Raw genomic sequence first — 23,030 nt, forward strand, 5'->3', positions numbered from 1 at the left:
AAAATTGGAAACGATGGGGACATTTGAGGGAGAAGGGGAAGCCCTGAAAGCATGGAAACCAAGCAGGAGGCTACTGTTATAGTCCACACAAGTGTAAGGAGGTCTTGACCTAAAGCAGTATCTGTGTGAATGGAAAGAGTGGGTTCAATAATATATTTGAATCAACAAAACCTGACAATGAAGGGAAAGGGAAAGGGAAGAGTCAAGGATGATTCTGAGGTTGTTAAATTGACTGAGAAATAGATAATGGTAACTTCAGTAGAAACAGAAGTATATATGGAGGGATTGCTTTGGGGTAGAAATGTTTTAAAGTTCTATTTTAGACATATTTAATGTGTTACGTCTAGAATACATCCAGGTGAAGAAGTTCAGGTGTTAATTAGTGAAAAAAAAGACTAGATTTAGGGATCATCTTCACAGAGCTATTAATGGAACCAAGGAGAGCTGATGAGATCATTAAGAAATAGAATAGAGAGAGAAAAGAGGAGAGGTCCCAAGATGCTGTTATTCAGCCATTTCAGTCATGTCTGATTCTTCATGATCCCATTTCAGGTTTTCTTAGCAAAGAAACTGAAGTGATTTTCAATTTCCTTCTCCAACTCTTTTGATAAACAAGGAAACTGAAGCAAACAGGGTTAAGTGACTTGCCTTGCTTGTCGCAGCCAGTAAGTGTCTGAAGACAGATTTGAACTCAGGATGGAAAGTCTTTCTGACTCCAAGCCCAGCACTGGATCAGCTGAGCCATCTGGCTATCCAATTGGCTGAAACAGAGACCGTGTAATCTAGCTAGGTAAACAAACAACATCAAAACACAGGAAATGAATCAAAAATACAAAATGTAAACATATAGTTTGATACAGTAATTCAAGAACTTTGACAAAGTTATAACAAATGTAACCTTGCTTTGAATGTGTGAAGCATGTTTATGCCAGAGTGTGGATTTGTAGGAATTCTGGCCTTATGAAGTGGTTTCTTATGCTTATGCCCCTGGTTAGACAGGAGAATTCTCAAATCTTGAAATGAGGTTTTATATTCCAGCCCTGCACTGAGAAAGGCCTCTCTATAATACCTCTGCATTGCAAACAAAGGACATCAGATAACCTAAAGACGAGATTAGTCATAGGTGTTTATAAAATTATTAAAATGTGGCAAATATAGAATTCTAATTTTTTTTCCTAAAAGTACCAAAAAGTAAGGCAAAAAGAGGATAGGGATCAGTCTGTCCTCCTATCAGGTATTCCCTCAGCACCTCTGCTATTGCAGTGAATGGTGCATAAAATTTTGAACTATCGGACATTTCTTTGCTTGTAATCGTGGCCCCTGGCTTCCATAGTTGCATGGATAACTCTACATTGCACTCCTCCCCAACACACCTTCTGCAGTTAGTTTCTTTTCTTCCTAAATCCAGAAGAATTAAAAATCCCAGAGGCTTTTACAGCCAGTTCAACTCTTCCATGATTATTGTATCATTAAGAAAATACAGAGATACACTCTGGAAAATAAAATCCAGATTTGGAGGTAACTGTGACTTATATTGAGACAATACAGTCATTTTTAAAGGAATGGTGCCAGTGATATTTGGTTGTTTTTTTTTTTTTTCTTCTGGCTATTATGCTGCCTTCTTCTGTCTATAACTGTGTCAGTGAAACTACTCAAAGTTGGATATGTGATACTGTCAGAGGTTATCTTGCCCAGCATGCAGATAAGGCTACTAGCATTATGCATGCCAAGGAGGTATTAGGAAAATAGGGGGGTGCACCGTGCACTGTACTAGGAGTTCTGAAGACTTGGCTCCAGACATTTACCATCTCTGTGACCCTAGACAAGTCACTTCACTGCCTTGGCCTCAGCTTCCTCTTCTGTGAAATGAAGACGATGGGTAGCATCAACTTTCCACGGTTGTTGGGAAGATCAAATGAGATGTTTGTAAAGTGTTTTGCCAACCCTAAAGTACTAAATGAATAGTACTTCACTACTAGCTATTATTATTGTCCTTTAAATGCTGTGATCTCAGTTATGCCATAAGGATATTTTCACTCATTGGTCAAATTAGCTTAAATTACTCTTCCGTATTTCCAGAGAAAACAAGAAATTTTTTCATCCTGTCATTGTGAGGTTTTTTATTTATTAATGGCTGTCTCTCCCCTCTCCCATTAGGCCAGTTGGAGTGGGCACAAAACCCCGAGGTTTGGAGCCATGGATGATTGTTCTTATTGTCATAGTAGGACTATTGATTGCAAGCATAACCATTGGTCTTCTGGTTCATTTCTTGGTCTTTGGTAGGTATAACTTGAAATTTCCTTCCAAGGAAGGAAATTTCCTTAATTTCTTTTCCCCTGAAATATTTTTCCACACATATGTGAAAGTGATTTCTTTTTTGCAATTGGGATATTCTAGGTGCTATTTGAAGAATAATTGCTGATGCAATAGACAGCACCAGGAATTTGGATTCAAATCCCAGCTATTTATTAGCCATGTGACCTTAGGCAAATCACATAACTCTTTGATCTCAATTTCTTCATCTGTAAAGTAAGGGAGTTAGATGAATAAATTTTTAAAGTACTTTCCAAGTTAGTTACGAAGCATATAATCCTAAAAGGAACAATTAATCATGACAGCTTCTGTGTTCCAACTAACAAAAAAGTAAAACTACATGTATTTTTATATATACACCTTAATCAGTGAAGAAAACAAATGTAGTATTTATTATAAACGATTCCATATTTATTAATCTGCAAGGATCAAAGAATCATGGATCTAGAGCTGCAAGGGATCTTAGAGACCATTTCATCCATTGCCCTCATTTTATACATGAGAAAACTGAAGCCCAGGGAGGTTGTGATTCACCCAAAGTCACAAAGAAGCAAGGCACAAATCTCCCTTTTTATATTGTACATTTCTGTCTTTCTGCCAACTTTTCTGAGCAGCAGGAACTAGGGCAGAAATGAGATGTTTATATTAATCTGTCGACATGTCCTAAGGAAAATTCACTGAACTATATTTTCTTTATCACTTTTTAATGTCAGATGTACATATGTAAATGGAAATAAATACATTTCTTTTTTATATTTTTTCTCCATGGAGCTAAATGTATGTAAATATATTATCTAGTGAATTCCACAATATAATTATGATGCTTGCATGGTGCCTGATAAGACATAAGGCCCAAGTCGTCTGCTTTCATCTCTATTTTTTTTAAATCTCCATTTCTATTGCTGCTGCTCAAGGACATGTGGGCCTTTTTTCTTGGAATTCTTTATGACCTTTGTAAGACAGGCATTTTCCCTGTGGCCCGAAGTCTGTCTATACTCTCTCAGAAGTCGTCACCATAGCAACAGATTCATTGGTTAGCTGTTTTGAGCACAGAAAAACTATTTTGGCATTTTTATTAATCAAAGTAAGGTTATAAAGAAGAAAACAAAATCCAGTGATCAGCATGAATGTATCTTCAAAATACATTTTATATTTATCTACAAAATTTCATTAACTTTATGCTGTGAAAACGACACATTCTTTCTATTCAGTTTTATATGTTGCTTTAGATTAGAGTACTACATTGGAGTCAGAAAGACCTGAGTTCATATTCTGCCTCGGTCAATTATTATCAGTGTGACCCTGGCAAGGAAAACTTTCAAATTTTCATTTTCCTCATTTGCAAAATGGAAATAATAATAGCACCAATCTTCTTCCATTGTGTGGGGATCAAATAAAATAACTTGTAAAGTATAATATAAACAATAGCTATTTATCATTAATGAGGCAATATGTAATTGTATATACATTATAGGTCAATAATATTAATGAAAAATTAAAATTCACCATAGTTATACACAAACTGGTAATTTTAAGTATAAAGCTTTTCATGGGGTCAAATGATGTTCCATCTGGAAATAAATATTAGAGATAGCTTAGTTCTACTGTTTTGGATCAGGCCTTAGAATCCTTTAACTTAGGATTCATGAGCTTATTTTTTAAATATTTTGATAAATGTATTTCAACATGTTTGGCTTTCTCTTGTAATTTAATGTGGGTTTTTTTGCATTTAAAAACATTATTTTGAAAAAAGGATTCATAGGCTTCATAAATTACCCAAGGTATCTATGACACAAAGAAGGTTAAGAATGACTAATCTAGCTTTTTCTTGAACCAGATTTGTTTCTAGTTAGCCATTTGAGAAATCTGCTTCTCTTCTTAGTTTTACCTTCTTCACTTATTAGCTCAAATTATACTCAAACATTTAAATGGGTCTTTCATCTCAAAGATTCAGAAATTTCTCCCAATTGTACAGATCATGGGCCTTTATGGGTCAAGGTATGAGTCTCCAGCATCCAGTTCTACCTACAATTCAAGTCAAATTTTCTGAACACTGAGACTAAATTATTACCCTTTTTTCTTAGTTGTCTCAATTAACCTCTACGTTTTTAAGTCTCCCAATAACTAATTGATATTTATTCTTTCCCTCTCTCAGATATTTAAATTCCATACTTTCTTTGAACTATTTTTGAATTTCTGTAGCATGTCGATTAGAAATTCACCTCTTTGAGCAAATTCATGAACCAAAAAAGTAACTTTTTTGACACCAGCAAAAAGAGGAGAACACTTTTTGTCACATTGTCACAGTGGCCTGATCATATATTCAATATGAACCTCTATTGGTCCTGAATTAGATACTTACATTTTCCCCTACACCTGAGTCTTATGTCCAAGTCTTGTCCTTAATTTTCTTTTGTTTCCTTCTCATTGCAGATCAGAGGCTAGAGTACTATCATGGCACTTTTAAAATTTCAGATGCACAGCTGAATGCTAATGCTGAACAAGGCTATGGATACCAATACAAGAACTTACGTGAGAGGAGTGAAATCTTGGTAGGTCCAGCTTTTTCTTTTTCCTTCATAGAAATTTGAGTTGGAAGAAATCTAGAGATGATCTAATTCAAACCCCCTAATTTTCCAAGAGATGAAATTCACCTGGGCCAAGAAGGAGCCCATTCTAATTGGGCCAGCCCTAAATTTCCATATATAATTATCAATTTTATCATGATAGGTGACATTTATAAAGTGTTTTAAGGTTTGAACTTCTTTTACATATATTATCCCATTAGAAGATAGAATTAATTATGAGGTAATAATCACCCCATCACTGGTGAGTTTGCAGAAGGAATTTAAGCTTCATATTGGGGTTAGACTACATAAATCCTAAATCCTCTTCTATTTCTGAAATTCAGTGTTTTTGCACAGTCACTCTGGAAATAATTTAGAAACAAAATATGAACTAGTGCCAAAATCTCCTAATTCACATTTCTGATGTTTTTAATTTTATTCCAAATATATATTCCATATAAATTATATTCCATATACCTCCTATAGTTTTCATAAATGTCCATTAATTCAATAAATATTTATTAAACAGCCACCATGTTATAAGAGAAGGATTTTTTTTTGTTTTTGCAGAATTTAAAATACGACAGAGGCATATAATATCTATGCAAAAAACTATAATAGGTAAAAGTACCTAAAAGAGGCATGAAAATATTATCCTGCTTCCAAGCCTTAGTGAGGAAACATCTTTACCAATTTTTTCTAAATTTGAAGTCAGCATAGCTATTTTCAGATCCTGTTCTGAAAAATATTATCCATGTGATTTTGGGCCAGTAGCCTCACACTTTTAAGTCTCAGTTTCCTGATGGGTAAAGCAGTAATAATAGCCTCAACCTCAAAGTAGGGACAATGGGAGGTTGGTCTAAGGAACCTCTTAAGAACTCCTTCAATTCTAAGATTTAATGAAATACTGAGAGGAAATGACTTTGTCACTAGAGAAAAGATAAAATGGATAATGGAAAGAATAAGAATTGGAGGAACCATCTGCGAAAAGATGAGTATACTTACAACATATATAGAAAGTCAAATTAACGGAGACTTTAATACTCAAAAACTTTTACTGAGTCATAGCAAAATATTAGACAAATCTAAAAGCTCTTAGAACCACTAGAGCCCGAGTCAAGTCAAGTCAACAAACATTTATTTGGCATTTACTTTATGAGAGACACCATACTAAATGTCAGGAATACTAATACAAAGAGTTCAATCCCATCATTTTATGAATGAAGAAATTGAAGTTCAGGAAAATGAAATGGTTGTGTGACCAAAGGTCACCTGACTAGAGTTTTGATGTTCTGACTTCCAATCCAGAGCTCTTTTCACTACACTGTAATGCCTCTGAATTAGATATGCTACGACAATAGCAGCACTGATATTTTTAGGAACAAATGTTTTATGTAGCTTTTGGCATAAATAAATATGTTTTTATAGTTTGAGAAATATATGAATTACTCGAAGGACATACAATTTTATTACATCATTAATACGACAATTACCAGCTATAGATGTCATGTAACGGGCTAAGTACTATAGGCAATCAAAAGACCTGGACTCATTTCAAAATATTCAGACTGAAAGCCAAGAAGTATAGTAAAGTTTGGACACAGCTCTAGTTCCCATCATGCTTCTCCCATCATTCAACCAATGTCCTTTTGTTGTTGTTGGGGTTCTATCATGTCTGACTCTTTGGGACCCCATTTGGGGTATTCTTATCAGAGATAGTGGAATGATTTGCTCTTTCTTTTCCAGCTTATTTTGCAGATGAGGAACTGAGGCAAACAGGGTTAAGTAACTTGCCCAGAGTCTCATAGCTGGCAAGTGTCTGAGGCCAGATTTGAACTCAGGAAGACAAGTTGCCCTGAGTCTAAACCCAGAACTCTATATACTACACCACTTAGCCACACTTCTCTAGGTACTTTGTGAACCAGCAAGTGAATATTTGCATATTTAAATATGTTGGTCAGGACCTCAGTGACTCTAAAGATACTCCCTTTAAAAAGAAAAGAGTGAATAACAAAACAAAAGAAAAAACAACAAATTATTATTCATTGTGATCTCTATCATAACCCCTGACAAAGAGCATAGCTATAAAAGGAAAGTCTGGAGAATGATCATGTGACTATTACAAAACTGTTAGAGTAAATTCCTAAATTTTAGTCTATTAGGAAGATCCAGGAACTGGAATCATGGAATCTTAAAATCAGAAGTAACTCTAGCAAGCAACTAATTCCGAGGTAATTGACCCCTTTTGTGTCATGGGCCCTTTGGGTGGTCAGATAACATCTCCGAATCTCTTCCTGAAATAATATTTTTAATGCCAAAAAAAGTGCAGGATTGTAAAGAAAGCTAATTTTATTAAATTTAGTTATCAAGATATTTTAAAACAAAAAAATCCTCAGACCTCAGATTAATAACCCCAAGGACTATCCAGCCTTTTAGCCTAATCTCATTTTACAAATGGGGATACTGAGTCCAAATGTCACTTTGAATTATAATAGAACCAGAGCTAGACTGTAGGTCTCTGGATTATTACTCCAGGCCTATTTCTATTATATCATGCTGCCTCTTACTCTCAGCTTTACCATTAACTTGAATAGAACAATAAGGATAACTTTCCTAATCTGTAAAATGGACATTGTAACACTGACCTTCAGAGTTATAGGCATGAAAAAGTAAATATATGATCAGTTCTTTGAAAAAAATTAAGTCTATAATTGTAAAGAAATATATCATCAGGAAAAATCTTACTGGACCTATTTTTGAAACCATATATTTAAAAGGATCTAGAAAATCTCTCTTTGTTTGGCAAGAAGATGACAGCAAATCATTCAGAGACCACCAAACTAGTCAATATGTTGGTAGAGCCTTTTAAAATGCTATTGAATTCCTTAAGTAGCTGGTGGTACAATGGATAGACTTTAGGCTGAAGTCTGAAAAGCCTCAATTCAAATCCTACATCAGATGTTTACTAGCTGTGTGCCAATGATCAAGTCTCTTAACCCCTCTCAGCCTCAGTTTCTTTATCCATAAAGTGAAGATAATAATTACACCTACATACTGGGATCATTGTTTCTCTGAAACGAATTGATCTCTGTAATATCCTTTGCAAACTATAAAGCACTATATACCTGCTAAATATGATCATTCTACATATGACAGGATTTAAGAGAGAAGAATTGTTCAAATAATAAGTGTAAGCTCCAGTCAGTAGCCAATACCTAGTTTAGGAAAGATTTTCATAAATGTGAATCAATTATTAAGTATTGTTTGTGAACCTTTTATGTATTCAGTGCCAGGAGGTGGAGGGAAGATGAGGACATAATGATCTCCATCCTTTAAGAGCTCACCTCAATGAAATATGATGATCTAGCTAGGGAGGCAAAAAGAATGCATAAAACACTAGCCAAACAATACAGGACAGTATATAATTAAGTGTGAAATTATACTACATTTAATAAGCAGGAATAAGAGAAAAGGGAAGTCAGTGCAAAATGAAGGGGTCAGGAAGGGCTTTAAACTGTTTATCTTTGTCTCTATGAGGCAAGTTTCTCCCTGGCCCAAGTTCACCTTAAGGGAATTACAAGAAAGGCTCGTGCCTCTCCCTGGGCCACTCCTGTTCATTGTTGCTAAATCTCAATGAAGAAAGCCAGATTTTTTTTTCTCTGTCCCATATGAATACTAATTAAATAGCTAAAGCAGGAAAGCTTGCAAGTCCTGTTCTTCCTTTTGGTTTTGTATTTACTGATGTTAGTGGAGAAAGTGAAAAAAGTAAAATGAATTCAAGTTCACATAACCTGTTGGTTTTTCCAAATTTCCTCAGATTATGATATAAATGTGTTGTTCGGTCATCTCCAACTCTTCCTCGCACCATTTCAGGAAGTTTTCTTGGCAAATATACTGGACTGATTTGTCATTTCCTTCTCCAGCTCATTTTAAAGATGAGGAAATTAAAGAAAACAGTCTTAAGTGACTTGCTAAGGGTCACATAGTTAGTGTCTGAGGTCACATTTGAACTCAGGTCTTCCTGATTCCAAGCCTAGAGTTCAATCCACTGCACTACCTATCTGCCCTCATGACATAAAAATATTTCATTATTCAAAATATCCTATGTGGCTACTGGATTTCACGATTCACCAAAATCCCTGCAGTTAATGTAGTTTTAGTTTGCTCTCCTGTCAGAGAAGTGTGAGAACTAAAGTCACATAGAGGAAAATATCTTGGGATTGTATTAAAGACACCAAATTTGGACTCAGATGTCTGAGCTTTCAGTTCTGGCTCTGCCATTTCTTACCCATGCAACACAAAGGATTTATACGGTTCTGAACTAAGACTAAAAAACCTTTCATTTTGGCTTTCCATCTCTGTTCTCTTTAACATGAAATTTAAAGTAAAAAACAACCTCATATTTCTTTTCTTTTCCCCTCTCCCCTTAATCTAATAGTCTCATTTTTATCCATGTTAAATGAGAGTCTTTTCATCAAGACATACCAGCTCTTCGGTAGGGCAAATGCAAACACACCCTCTTTGAAGATGGAAGGATATTAGGAAGATAGATAAAGTCTATATTCTCTAAATTAAATCATGGTTTATTCCTTCCCAGAGCAGTTCAAAACTGTCAACCCTTTTAATAGAATAAGATCAGAGCTAAAGTAAAAAAACGAATCTCAAAGTAGCATTCAACAAACTTGCTACAAAGTTATAGGGATTATTGACTAAAAAATAATAGGTGACCAAGGAGATGTGGTAGTACAGAGTAGCTTGATGAACTAATTTGAAACTAAGGGTGAGGAACTTGGATTAGATCTCCAGTGCAGTGAAAGTTCCTTTAAGGAAGGTATTCTTGCTATGGTAAAGGATCTAGTCAAAAAGATAATATAGTAAGAGCATTTAGAGTCAAATAGAACAGGCAGTTGCCAGAGGTAATCAAAAGACTGAAGATGAGATAACACCATCAGTAATTCCCAAAGTGGGCACTACCACCCCCTGGTGGGTGCTGCAGCGATCCAGGAGGGAAGTGATGGCCACAGGTGCATTTATCTTTCCTATTAATTGCTATTAAAATTAAAAAAATTAATTTCCAGGGAACTAAGTAATACTTTTTTCTGGAAAGGGGGCGGTAAGCCAAAAAAGTTTGGGAACCACTGTGGAGGAAATCACATGAAATGTGACCAGAGTCTAGATTAAGATTAAGAAATGGCTTCATGCATTGGTAGAGGCTGATCCAGATGCTTTAAGAGTAAAGGAAAAAAGCAAGGTTTGGCAACAGATGAGAAGTGCAGAGAATAGGATGTTGACACCTTGAAGATTACTGAGATTTTTTGTTTGGGGAGCTTGACTTTATACTGTTGTAGCTAAATAATATCCACAACTAGCATTTACATACCATTTTAATATTTGCGACATGTTTTTAAAATATCATCTCGTTTTGTCCTCATGACAACCCCCCATTGGATGGATGAAGAAACTGAGACAGACAGTGGTCAACTAACTTATCCAAGGTTATATATTTCATATGTATCTGGGGATGGATTTGAACTCAGGTCTTCCTGATTCCAGGTCTACCACTCTATCCATTGTGCCAGTGGGAAGAAACATACCTGTGTTTCTATCATGTTTAACTTCAGTTAGGAATGGTACCTCCAGGGCATATATCTTATGAATATAGGATTAGAAGAGATTGTAGATACTTCAGGAGAGATGATAATTTTTTTTATCAGTAATTCACATATCAACTTTTGCCAAAGAGTTATCCCTGATTTTCATTGAATTAGTTCTCCTAGTGAGATAGGTCCAACTGTGCATTAATTGGAGAAAATATATTTCTCCTCAATGGCATTTTCAAATCAATTGGTTCAGCATTAAATATAAGTTTCTCAAGGGCAAGTACTATATCTTCTCCAGCCTCTGTGACTTCCCTCACCGCCTGCCTAGTAAGGGGTCCTCCACTCAGTGGATCTTCAATGTGTTGTGGTCTAGTAAATGTATAGCAAATTAATCACTTTAATATACTCAGCATACTGGAAAAACTAGTACATTTCCCTAAAGATCATCTTCATTGTTTCTTCAACAGCAAATTTAGAAGCATTGTCTTGTTAATTTAGACCAGTGATTCCCAAATGTTTTTGGCTTACTGCCCCCTTTCCAGAAAAAATATTACTTAGAGCCCCCTGGAAATTATGAAACTCAGAATTGAACTCAGAATAGAATGTAATACAAAAAAAGTGTGGCCATCACCACCCTGCCTGGATTGCTGTAGCACCCACTAGGAGGCGGTGGTGCCCACTTTTGGAAGCACTGATTTAGACAATCCTTTAAAATTGGTAAAAACCTGTCAAAATCTATAGTTAGAGCTAAGGATGGGTATACTGGATAACCTTATAACGGCTTACATCTCTCAGTCTCATTATTATGGATCTATTAGGCAAATGCATAAAATTAAGATGAAAGAATTAGATTCATTGTTATGAAAATAGTGAATTAAGCAAGGCAGAATTTTATGTACCTGAATTATCTAACAAAATAAGGAATTGTCATATTTGGAAAGACATAACTTCATATAGGAAGAAAAAACACCTTAACTTAACAAGAGTGAAGGGGAAGAACAGGAAGGAGTGCCAGGAGATCTAGGTACTACTTTCTGCCACTGACTATCTGTATTATCATGGACAAGTTTTTACCCCTCTCTGGGCCTTAGTTGCCTTTTTTGTAAAAGTAGGTTTTCTATGAGTATGAGATTGGGAGACTGGGTGGAAAAAAATAAAAGTAAAAAAATCACTAAAATTTTTTGAAAAATAAAAGAAATTAATGAATATGTTCATTATCCAAGAGAAGTTATTTCTGTTCTTTAGAGAACAGTGCTATGTATCTTTTCAATTCAGCAATATTATCATTACATTCATATGTCCCTAAAGGATGCAAACAATATCATTAAGCTTTAATCCTGTTTCTATATCACAATGAGTTAGGGAGGTTGTCTGTATACAAAAAGTCATTTGTTTCCATGCCATTCTTAGAGTTCTTGCTTCTATGGATATCATTTGCTTCCCTCTCAGCCTCCTCCATAAAACCCAGGAGTTACAGATGGAAATAATGCTTGGCTCAGTAGTTTTTTCAGAGAAATTTGCTTGTATCATCTGGTGAGTCAATAATTTAATTCCAGTATTGTAGTCAACAAGTTGTGAATTGCCAAGCAATCAAAGGTGCGAGGAATTCATATAAGGGAAGTTAAACCAACTGGTCTTTAAACCCATTCTTGGCATACAGTTCCTCATTCTTTTTATTTATATTTCTTACATTTTCTTCTTCTATGTTTCTCAGGTAGTCTTGTAGTTTTTTAAAGTTTAGATAAATATTATTGATGAAATCATTACATTAGCCACTTTTCATTTTGATATTAATCAATTTAAAATTCAAATTTGGGTTATTGGTAAGTCCAGAATTTGAATGGTAAGCCAATGGTTCTAAGAATGCTGAGGAGAAAGGACTTATAGAAGTCATAGCAAAAGTATCAAATTTATTTGATTCCCTATGTAACTGTGGAAGGCCTTAAGTTGTATCGTGGGCTGTTAATAAAGATTTTGAAGGCCAATTGTATGAGCACACATCTTTACTGGACCTTCTCTAAAATTCTGATTCCTCATGGAGACATGGAGTTTACCCTACATGAATATGAACAACATTTCAATGATGAAAGATTATGCCACCTGGTATTGACAGGCATGTTCAATCAGAAAGCTTTCACACTCATCAAGGTGTCATGGGAGAAGTATTTCTCTGCCTGTGGCTTCTCTGCCAAGATTATGAAGGCTAGGATGTTAAGAGAAAATTGTAGAGTGGCTAGATTTGGCAGGAATAGAGAAATCTAGAACTGTATCATATCATCTTCAAGGAGACCCCAAATCAGAGGGCATTACTGTTGTTGTTCACTTGCTTATATGTCATGTCCCACTTTTTGAGACCCTCTTTGGGGTTTTCTTGGCAAAGATACAGGAATAGTTTGCCACTTCCTTCTCCAACTCCTTTACATATGAGAAAAACGGAGATAAACAAGGTGAAGTTACTTGCTCAGGTTAACACAGCTAGTAAATGTCTGAATCCAGATTTGAACTGAGATATTCTTGACTCCAGGATCCAGGCTCAATGTACTATGCTGCCTGGCCATCCAAAGGGTTTTACTACTGAATGTGCTGGTCATCCAGAAGCAGCTAGGGAGTGCAGGTGTTACTCAAGCCAATTACCCTATTTGCCTCAGTTTTCTTAAATGAAAAACAAGGATAATAAGAGCACCTACCTCTCAGGGTTGCTGTAAGGATCGAATTAGATATTTGCAAAGAACTGGGCATAGTGTTGGGCATATGATAAATGTTTAATAAATACTTTGTGAGGCTTTAACAGAAGGTTCAATGGAGTTAAGGGGGTATTTCTAGAGCATGTGTGGAATATCATCAATAATGATGTTCCAGGCTTTTCTCAATACTTGTTGATGTTTGGATAAGAGCCACTGATAGTTATTGGCATTTTAGAAACTTAAAAATAGAGTGCATAATGAGATGATCTTCTAGCTAAGGATTAATTGAAGAAGGTCTAACACCTGGTCTATGACCTAAGTTCAGATAAGCTAAGAGATGTTGTAAATAGTGTTGAGAACACATTTTCTTGCATCAACTCCTGCAAAGGAAGATAATCCTAATAAGTTTATTGGTTTATATAGAAAATACAATATTATCAGCCTGGCAGAAAGCCATCTCATGCCAAGTGTAGTGTATGAAAGACAATGTAGTTTGATGGCATACAAAATGGTACCAGAGAACTCTTGGGTTCATACAAAGACAATATATCACAACCACTTGTTGATCATGGATGGACCAGTTAGTCAGATATCTATAAACGGGACAAAAATTAGCCACATGGGCTCTGAGGAAGGCTTTTCTATTGGTTGCAGATGATTTGTTGAAGTTAGATGATCACTCATATGAAGAAAATATGGTTTCTGATTCAACTGAGGAGGAAAGTCCATGTTTCCAGGATTAGGGAAGTCAAGCAAGATTGCCACCAATTTGAGGGAGATTGGGAGGGAGAAAGAAAGAAAGAATTCATAGGCCTCCAATTTCTTTACTAATATTTCAGTAGTGGACATCTCAGTGGAATATAAGAAACAGAAGTCTTATTTGTTGAAAAGCAGAGATGACCATCCTGGGCTTCCATGAGATCTTAATTTCAACAGTAGGCCAATGGTTCTGAGAATAAAGGACTGACAGCAGGTCATCCCAAAAGTATAGAACTAACTGGCCAATGATCAGGGTGATTTATGATGCTCTAGGAACAATGAGGACAAGGCTACTTGGGTAGCCAAATAGTACCAATTGATTTGTACTTTGCCTATAGCACTAATATGTGAAGCTATATGCTATATGTGAATTTTGTTATCTTATGGATTATATGAATTATGCATTATATTTCTTCCTAAATGCTATGGAACTCCAACATAGATATTATGTATTCTGTGACTACACTTAAACTGGACATTTGAGATAATTGCCTATGAATAAACTAAATGCCAAATGATGGATATTTAGAATGTAAATAGGAAAATGTGTCACATGGGCAATGCCATTTTCAGTGCCTTCCTTTTTTTTAATGGGGTAGGTACATAAGCGTACATAATATGGCTATCTTATTATATTTGAGGGGAATGTATTCCCAGAAGCCACTAGTAGAGAAACGTTCAAAATTCCAAAACAGAATGATTACTACCTCCCCCCAAAAAAGTAATATATAGATATTATGATGAAAGATTGAGTCAGGAGCAAACAACTGTTAGCCACAGATTCTGCAACTAGAAAATTGGTCAGGAGCAGCTCTGCTCTGAAATAGGTGCTGTGCAAGCAGATAAGGGTTAGGAGCATGAGAGAAAGCCAGATACTGATCTAGGGAATTAAGAGAACAAATCAGCAGGTCCCCTAGCCATCAGTCCCTCCATGAGTAACTGATAAATCCCCTTTTCCCTGTGTTAGGGAGATGAGCAATTATTTAAGAAATAAATTAGCACTTACATAGAAGAACTATATCAGTTAATGAGGTTTATGACTGCAAGCAATTCAGTTAACTTCTCTGAGACTCAATTTCATTGTCAATAAAATGGAAACGATTTTAGTATTACTTAATTCCCAAAGCTAATTTGAGAGAAGTACTTTGTAAATTTTTCAGTGTTATATAAATGAATTTTTATTAATACACGTGTATTATTAAAAGCTATTTTGCTCAATTATATGGCAATACGTATGACAATCTAGGTGAAATGGGTGAATATTTACAAAATTATAAATTGTCTAGATTAATAAAAGAGGAAGTAGAATACTTAAATAATCCCATCTCAGGAAAAGAAATCCAACAAGCCATCAAGGAACTTCCTAAGAAAAAATCCCCAGGGCCAGATGGATTCACAAGTGAATTCTATCAAATATTTAAAGAACAACTAATACCAATATTATAAAAACTATTTGACAAAATAAGCAAAGGAGTGTTACCAAATTCCTTTTATGACACAAATATGATACTGATTCCAAAGCCAGGTAGACCAAAAACAGAGAAAGAAAATTACAGATCAATCTCCAAATTAATATAGATGTAAAATCGAATATAGAATACTAGCAAAAAGACTCCAGCAAGTTATCACAAGGATTATTCAAAATGATCTGGTGGGATTTATACCGGGAATACAAAAATGGTTTAATATTAGGAAAACCATCCACATAATTGACCATATCAATAATCAAACCAACGGAAATCACACGATCATCTCAATAGATGCAGAAAAAACCTTTGGCAAAATACAACACCCATTCCTATTGAAAACACTAGAAAGTATAGGAATAGAAGGGCCATTCCTCAAAATAATAAACAGCATATGTTTAAAACCATCAGCAAGTATCATATGCAATGGGGACAAGTTATAAACCTTCCCAATAAGATCAGGACTGAAGCAAGAATTTCCATGATCACATCTATTATTTAATGTACTAGAAATGCTAGTGATAGCCATTAGAGAAGAAAAAGAAATTGAAGGGATTAAAGTAGGCAATGAGGAAACTAAATAATCACTCTTTCCAGATAATATGATGGTATACTTAAAGAACCCCAGGAAATCAATTAAAAGGCTAATGTAAACAATGAATGACTTAAGCAAATTTTCAGGGTACAAGATAAACCCACATAAATCATCAACATTTCTATATATTTCCAACAAAACTCTCTGACAAAGGCTTAATTTCCCAAATATATAAGGAACTAAGTCAAATTTACAAAAAATCAAGCCATTCCCCAATCAAAAAATGGTCAAAGGACATGAATAGGTAGTTTTCACATGAAGAAATAAAAACTATCAATAAGCACATAAAAAAGTGTTCTAAATCCCTCATGATTAGTGAAATGCAAATTAAAACAAGTCTGAGATACCACCTCACACCTAGCAGATTGACCAATATGACAGCAAAGGAAAACGATAAATGTTGGAGGGGATGTGCAAAATTGGGACACTAATATACTGCTGGTGGAATTGTGAATTGGTCCAACCATTCTGGAGGGCAATTTGGAACTATGCACAAAGGGCTTTAAATGAATACCTGCCCTTTGACACAGCCATACCACTGCTGAGTCTGTACCCCAAAGAGATAGTAAGGAAAAAGACTTGTACAAAAATATTTATAGCTGAGCTCTTTGTGGTGACAAAAAATTGCAACATGAGGGGGTGCCCTTTGATTAGGGAATGGCAGAACAAATTGTGGTATATGTTGGTGATAGAATATTATTGTGCTGAAAGGAATAATGAACTGGAGGAATTCCATGTGAACTGGAACAACCTCCAGGAATTGATGCAGAGCAGATCGAGGAGAACATTATACACAGAGACTGATACACTTTGGTACAATCGAATGTAATGGACATTTCCACTAACAGCAATGCAATGGCCCAGGACAATACTGAGGGACTTATGAGAAAGAACGCTATCCACATCCAGAGAAAGAACTGTGGGAGTAAAAACAAAGAAGAAAAACATTTCCTTGGTCACATCATTCATTGCGAATAAGATTGGGGATGTAGACTCTAAATCATCACTCTAATGCAAACATTAATAATATAGAAGTAGGTCTTCATCAATGATCCATGCAAAACCCAGTGGAATTGCTTGTAGGAGAAAGGGAGAAGGGAAGGGAAAGAACAAAAGTCATGTAACCATGGAAAAGTTTTCCAAATTAATTAATTAATTAATTAAATGAAATTAAAAAATAAAAGAACAGTGGGTACAGAAATGCAGAAGAAAAACATGATCAATCACGTAGTCCGATGGATATATAATTGGGGTTTTCACATTAAAAGATCACTCTATCTTTTGTGAATATGAATAACATGGAAATAGTTTTTTTTAACAATGATGCATGTATAACCCAGTGGATTATTGTCAGCTCCAGGAGCAGGAAGGGAAGAGGGGTGGGAAAAATCATTAATCATGGAACCATGGAAAAATATTCTAAATAAATAAAAAATAATGTGTAAAATTGTATGTGAAAACATGGATAATGATCCACAAGAAGAAAATTCATAGTGCTGTTACTATCTGTAAGAGTGGAATGAATACCTACCTTGCTAAGAATGATATCTATTAAAACATTGTAATATAGTGTGAAAAATTAAAGAAATGAACACGGATGGTGAATAAGGAAATCCCAGGATGTTTTTCTTTACCTCAGCCTTCTCTTTCTTTTTGGCCTTTTGTAAGATGATATTTATTTTTTTTTGTTCATTTGTTTATTTTTTTGTTCCTCCCAGTATAATTCCAGCAAGTTATGTGCATGCTCAGCATATCCTCTAGCTAAATAGTAAGTTTAAGTAACTCTACAGAATGCTCTCATATTTATAATCAACACACATTGCTGCCATCCAGTGTTCACTGGCAAACATTACTACTTGTTGGTGCCAGATACAACTTGGACTAGGTCACCAACAGCATGATATGTACAACCAAAGCACAAAAACAGTGGCCTTTTATTTCCTATTTGGCACTCAGGTTAATACAGCTTCGGACTAACAATTGCCAAGGAAATTTTATTATTCTCCCTTGGGTTATACTCTAGTGTGGAAGCCAACTGAACTAATTAAAACATACAGTTCTTTCCTAAAGACCTGTTTCCTCCTCCTATACCTATCTCTTATAGTTAATGACCTCGTGATCTACAGAGAAAAATCAGACCTATAAAAACTTTCACAGCACATCTCCACTTCTTGAATCTCTCTCTGTTGAGCTACTTTTTCTTCTAAATGATCATAGGATGAAATCTTGCATACTGAAAAATCTAACTTCTTCATATATACAAATGAGTCTACCTCTTTTTATCTAAAGAAGGGCCTTGTTTACATATAACTTCTCTCCTCTTTCTTCTCCTTCCTTTACATAATCAACCTCCAAAAATTTCTTCTTTCTTCTCTGTCTTTATCCATGAACCATTATTTTATTGATGTATTCTGTATCATTTTTATTTCCAAATATATCTCCTCTCTACTCCTTTAACCAACAAGCCATTTCATATAAGAAAAAAAAGAAAAGAAAGGAAGGAGGAAAGCTAGAAAAGAAGGAAGAAAAGAAGAATGAATGAGAAGAAGGAAGGAAGGAAGGAAAGAAGGAAGGAAAGAAGGAAGGAAGGAAGGAAGGAAGCAGGAAGGAAGGAAGGAAAAGAAATCCATTCAGAGGAAACAATAACAAATTTATGAAGTTGGGGACATTATATGTCATAATTCACACCCATAGTCCCTTGTCTTTACAAAGAAAAGAAGGATATCATTTTCTCAACTTTTCTCCCATGTCTAATTTGTTGGTGATTATGATTGTACAAAGTTAAATTGTTTTTGTGTGTCCTTCCCATTTACACGGTTGTAGTGACTTTTTATGTTATTTTTTTTATTTCTGCTTAATTCATTCTGCAATGGTTCATATAAGTCTTCCTTTGCTTCTCTGAATTCTTTATTTAGAATTCCATTATACTTATGTAGAACAATTTATTTATTCATCTGCAAAGCTAAAAACATATACTTTATTAATTATTTGTCATTAGAAAAAGTGCTACTATGAATATACAGATATATACAGAAACATTCTGCTTTTGCCCTTGGGGTATATTTAGATCAGTGAATTTTTCTGGATCAGAAAATAAAGATATTTTAGTTATTTTTAATGTAATTAAAATTCCTTTTCCTTTAGAATGATTGGATCCATAAACTCACAGTTCTGTGAACAGAATATTACTATGATTTATGGATCATTGTAGTGGCTTTTTCTTTAATCGATTCAACAGTAATTAATTCTTTTTATGGAGTTAATATCCTATATTGTGCCAACAGCCTAAGTAGTTAAGAGGCATTGTACATTTTTTTTAAGTGGAAAGTCCACTTTACACATATCCATATTAAAATATTAATAATTAGCTAGTAATTATGATAAACATTAAGGTTTGAAAAGCAGTTTATGAATCTTAATTCATAAATTCTCAAAAGTTAAAATATTATTTAAAGGTTTAAGGGGAATAATGTTCAGAAAATTTCAGGAAAAGAAATCCTGCTGTTTCTTGGAATAAGAAAATATGCCAAAAGGAAGTAGAAATATTAAAAAAAAAGTAGACAAAAGGAAGAATCCAAGAAAAAACAAAGTGATTTACATGGTAGTACGTGTGCAAAAGCTAGATATTATGTAATTAGGCTAGATAATGGTAATATCCTTCAGCTGCAATTCATTGTGAATGACTTGTTTCATAAGAACTCACTCTTATTGCAAAATATCCTCTTTGTGTTAACACATTTCTCTCTCTCTTTTTTAAAATCAGGTAGATGAAACATTTATGGATTCTGTCTTAAGCAAACATTATATTAAGAATCATGTAATCCAACTGACGTAAGTATATTTAGAAAATATTGTTATGATTAAAAATGATAAAGACTGATATAATAAGAAAAATTAGTAGTTTAATTAAGGCCATGCTGATAGGGATAAAATCATTAGACCACGGGCCTGTAAGAATTCACATTGCCCCAGCCATTTTTACCTTTCCTATCTTCCCACGCCTGGTAGCTAAGAGGGTGACTTCCTCCTGACCAAGGAGACTTATCCCCTCTCTTACATCATCATACCTCCTGTTTGCCATGAGGAATCATGGGAAATGTAGTTTGAAAGTCCCCCACATGTCCATAGGGTGTCTGCTAGACACTTCCCTGAATTTAAAACAAACATTATAGACTGGGTAAAGTTGGTTGAGTAAGCATAGTAAAGAACTTATGACTTGCAAAATTATATTTAGTAAAATTCTTTTCTCTGGTAGGCTTTTCACATCAATTTTTTAAAGTACATTTTATTTTATTTTTTTCTCAATTACATGTAAAAACAATTTTTAGCATTCTTTTTTTTTTTAATTTTTGAGTTCCAAATTCTCTCCTCCCTTCCCCTTCTTCTTCATTAAGAAGCCTGGCAGTTTGTTATAGGTTATACATGCTTAGTCATACAAAATACTTTTCCATTTTAGTCATGTTGTAAAAGAAAAAACAGTTAAAAACAAACAAGAAAAATAAAATTTTAAAAAGTATGTTTCAAAATTAATTCAGATTTCAATTCTTTCTCTGGAAGTGAATAAATAGAATTTTTTAACTTAAACCATTTGGAACTTTCTTTGGTCTTTGTATTGATGAGAATAATTGTCATCTATAGTTTATCTCTTCTGGATCTATTTTCCAAGTCAGTTGTTTTCCCAGAGAGGCATTTTAGATTTTCTTCCACCTTTTTATTCTTCTGATTTTATCTTGTTCTGTCCTGATGTTTCATATATTGTGATTAGCTTCTATTCACCTAAATTTAATTTATAGAGAGTTATTTTCTTCCTTAAGTTTTTTTTTGTGTTTCTTTGTCCATTTGGCCAATCCTAATCTTTTATGAGGTGTTTTCTTCATTGTGTGTGGTAATTTTTTTGGCTTCAATTTCCATTTGGCCAATTAGTTGGTTTTTTATTTTCAATGTATTTTGTGCCTCTATTTCTTTTTGACTACTCTAGTTTTTAGGAAGTTTATTTCTCTGGTGAATTTTTCCCATAAGCTGTTAAGTTTTCCTGTCAATTTCTTATTATCTGATTTTTAACCTCTTTTCAGTTCTTCTAAGGGTTCTTTTGGGACATGGCAACCTTTAACACTTTCAGAACCTGAAATAGTAGATGTGGAGTGGAGGAGGAGCTTGCTGATGGCTTGCCACAGTACTCCTTGGTGTTGCCTCTTGTTGTCTGTGTTCCTATCTCTCCCTGTTGAATCAGACACTCTCTACCTACTTTTCAAATTGTTCTCTACATGAAAGTTGCTTCACTCCACCTCCTTGTTGCTTCTTTCACTCCAGTATTCATTTTGAGCTATTATTTTAAGGCTGGTTAGAGAGGATTCTCATAGTGATTCCAGCTTTCCCTGCTTCTACTCTACCATCTTGGCTCTTCCTGGTCTACTTTTATAAAAAAAATTCTTCTTTTCAGTGGGTTTTTATGCCTCCTTTAACTTTAACCAATCTATTTTTTTAACTCATTCCATCCATAGAATCAATATTGTCTACTGGTTCCAAGGCAAAAGAGCAGTTAGGGCTAAGCAATTGGGGTAAAGTGACTCACCCAGGAACACATAGTTAGAAAGTATCTGAGGCCAGATTTAAATCTAGACCCTCCCATCTCTAAGCAGAACTCTCAATCCAATGAACCACTTTGCTGCTCTTCAATCTGTTTTTTAAAGTTATATTTTCTTTAGAAATTTTGTGCCTTTTAAAATAAGCTGTCTATTCTTTTTTCTTTAATTTCTTGCATCATCTTAATTTGTTTTCCCAATTTTTAGTCTACCTCTCTTATTTGATTTTTAAAATCCTTTTTGAGCTTTTCTGAGAATTGTTTTTGAGCCTGAGACTAACTCACATTATTCTTTGAAGCTTTGGATATAGCAGTTTTAACTTTATCTTCTCAATTTGTGTTTTGATTTTCCCTGTCATCATAGTAACTTTCAATGACCAGGTTCTTTATTTTGTTGTTTGCTGATTTTCCCAGTCTATTTCTTGATTTTTAACTCTATGGTAAATTTGAGTAGCTTTTTTCAGAGCTAGTTCTGGAGGGATCTGCAAGTTTTTGTTTCTTCTAAGGTGATATAATCTAAGAAAAAGTGTGTTTACTACTTTCCCAGCCTGTGCTTTGGTCTTTGAGCAACCACATTTATTCTGTTCTGGAACTGTGACCAGGATCCTTGTTCCCATGTTGCAGTAAGCTTTGGTGTGCTAGTGGTCCTTCTCTCCCTAGGACAGAGACTCAGTCCTAGAACTCTAATCCACACAAAGGCAATGCAACATAATACTGAACCCCGTGCTAGCAAAGGGACCCTTGTAATCTCCTGACCAGTTCTTTTATTGTCTGTGAAACTTTTATAGTTCTGCTGCTCCAAAATTCATTTTGAGATATTATTTTAATGTTGTCTGGGAAGGAATTTGGGACAGTGCAGGAGAGTCTCCACCTATTCTCTGCCATCTTGGCCCCACCTGCCACATAAAACTTTTTTTTAAGTAGCTGCTAAATTAGATGCTAAAGGGGGATTAAAATTTTTGTCTGTTGTAATTTCCAAAAGCAACAGATATTGGTGAAAAGGAGTGTAACTTGTGACTTGGGATAACAAGTATTTTTTCCTTTGTTAGTTTTTTTCTTGGTATTAGTAATGTGCCTAGAGAGTATAGTACAGCTCTAATCATCTTTTGAAAATCAGCTGAGTGACCAAAAAAAAAAAACCACACAAATCGCCAACGAATAATAGATATGAATTCCCTTTTTACACCATGAAGAAAATATATCTTTCAATAGATTACTGGAAAATTCATCCCTTTTCTCAGAGAAAAAGTTCTGGTTTCCATTAGCTGATGATGACTGGATGACTCAAAATGGCTTATCACAGTGAGGGCAAACCTTTTAGAGGAGTGTCAGGCCCTGCCCCAACTCCACAGAGTGCTGTGCCTGCCCCCTCCAGAGACTTCATGCCATGCCCTTCCCCACCACCAAGTGCCAGGCATGCCCCGTCCCACCCCTTACCCCACACAGAAGAGAGAAAAAGCTCTCC

The 23,030-nt window shown here is 34.9% G+C and overlaps 1 protein-coding gene across 1 annotated transcript in view; it reads left to right on the top strand.

The window, feature by feature from the left end:
* The first annotated feature begins 1,875 nt into the window (after nt 1–1,875).
* The window catches only part of TMPRSS11A (transmembrane serine protease 11A), a 52,924-nt gene continuing 31,769 nt past the window's right edge, over nt 1,876–23,030 (top strand). The window contains exons 1-4 of the mRNA XM_044681719.1: nt 1,876–1,922; nt 2,158–2,279; nt 4,747–4,865; nt 19,748–19,815. Coding sequence (XP_044537654.1) covers nt 1,876–1,922; nt 2,158–2,279; nt 4,747–4,865; nt 19,748–19,815 — 356 coding nt within the window. The remainder of the gene's footprint in view (nt 1,923–2,157; nt 2,280–4,746; nt 4,866–19,747; nt 19,816–23,030) is intronic.

Source organism: Gracilinanus agilis, chromosome 6, assembly GCF_016433145.1.
Source record: "Gracilinanus agilis isolate LMUSP501 chromosome 6, AgileGrace, whole genome shotgun sequence".
NCBI lineage: Eukaryota > Metazoa > Chordata > Mammalia > Didelphimorphia > Didelphidae > Gracilinanus > Gracilinanus agilis.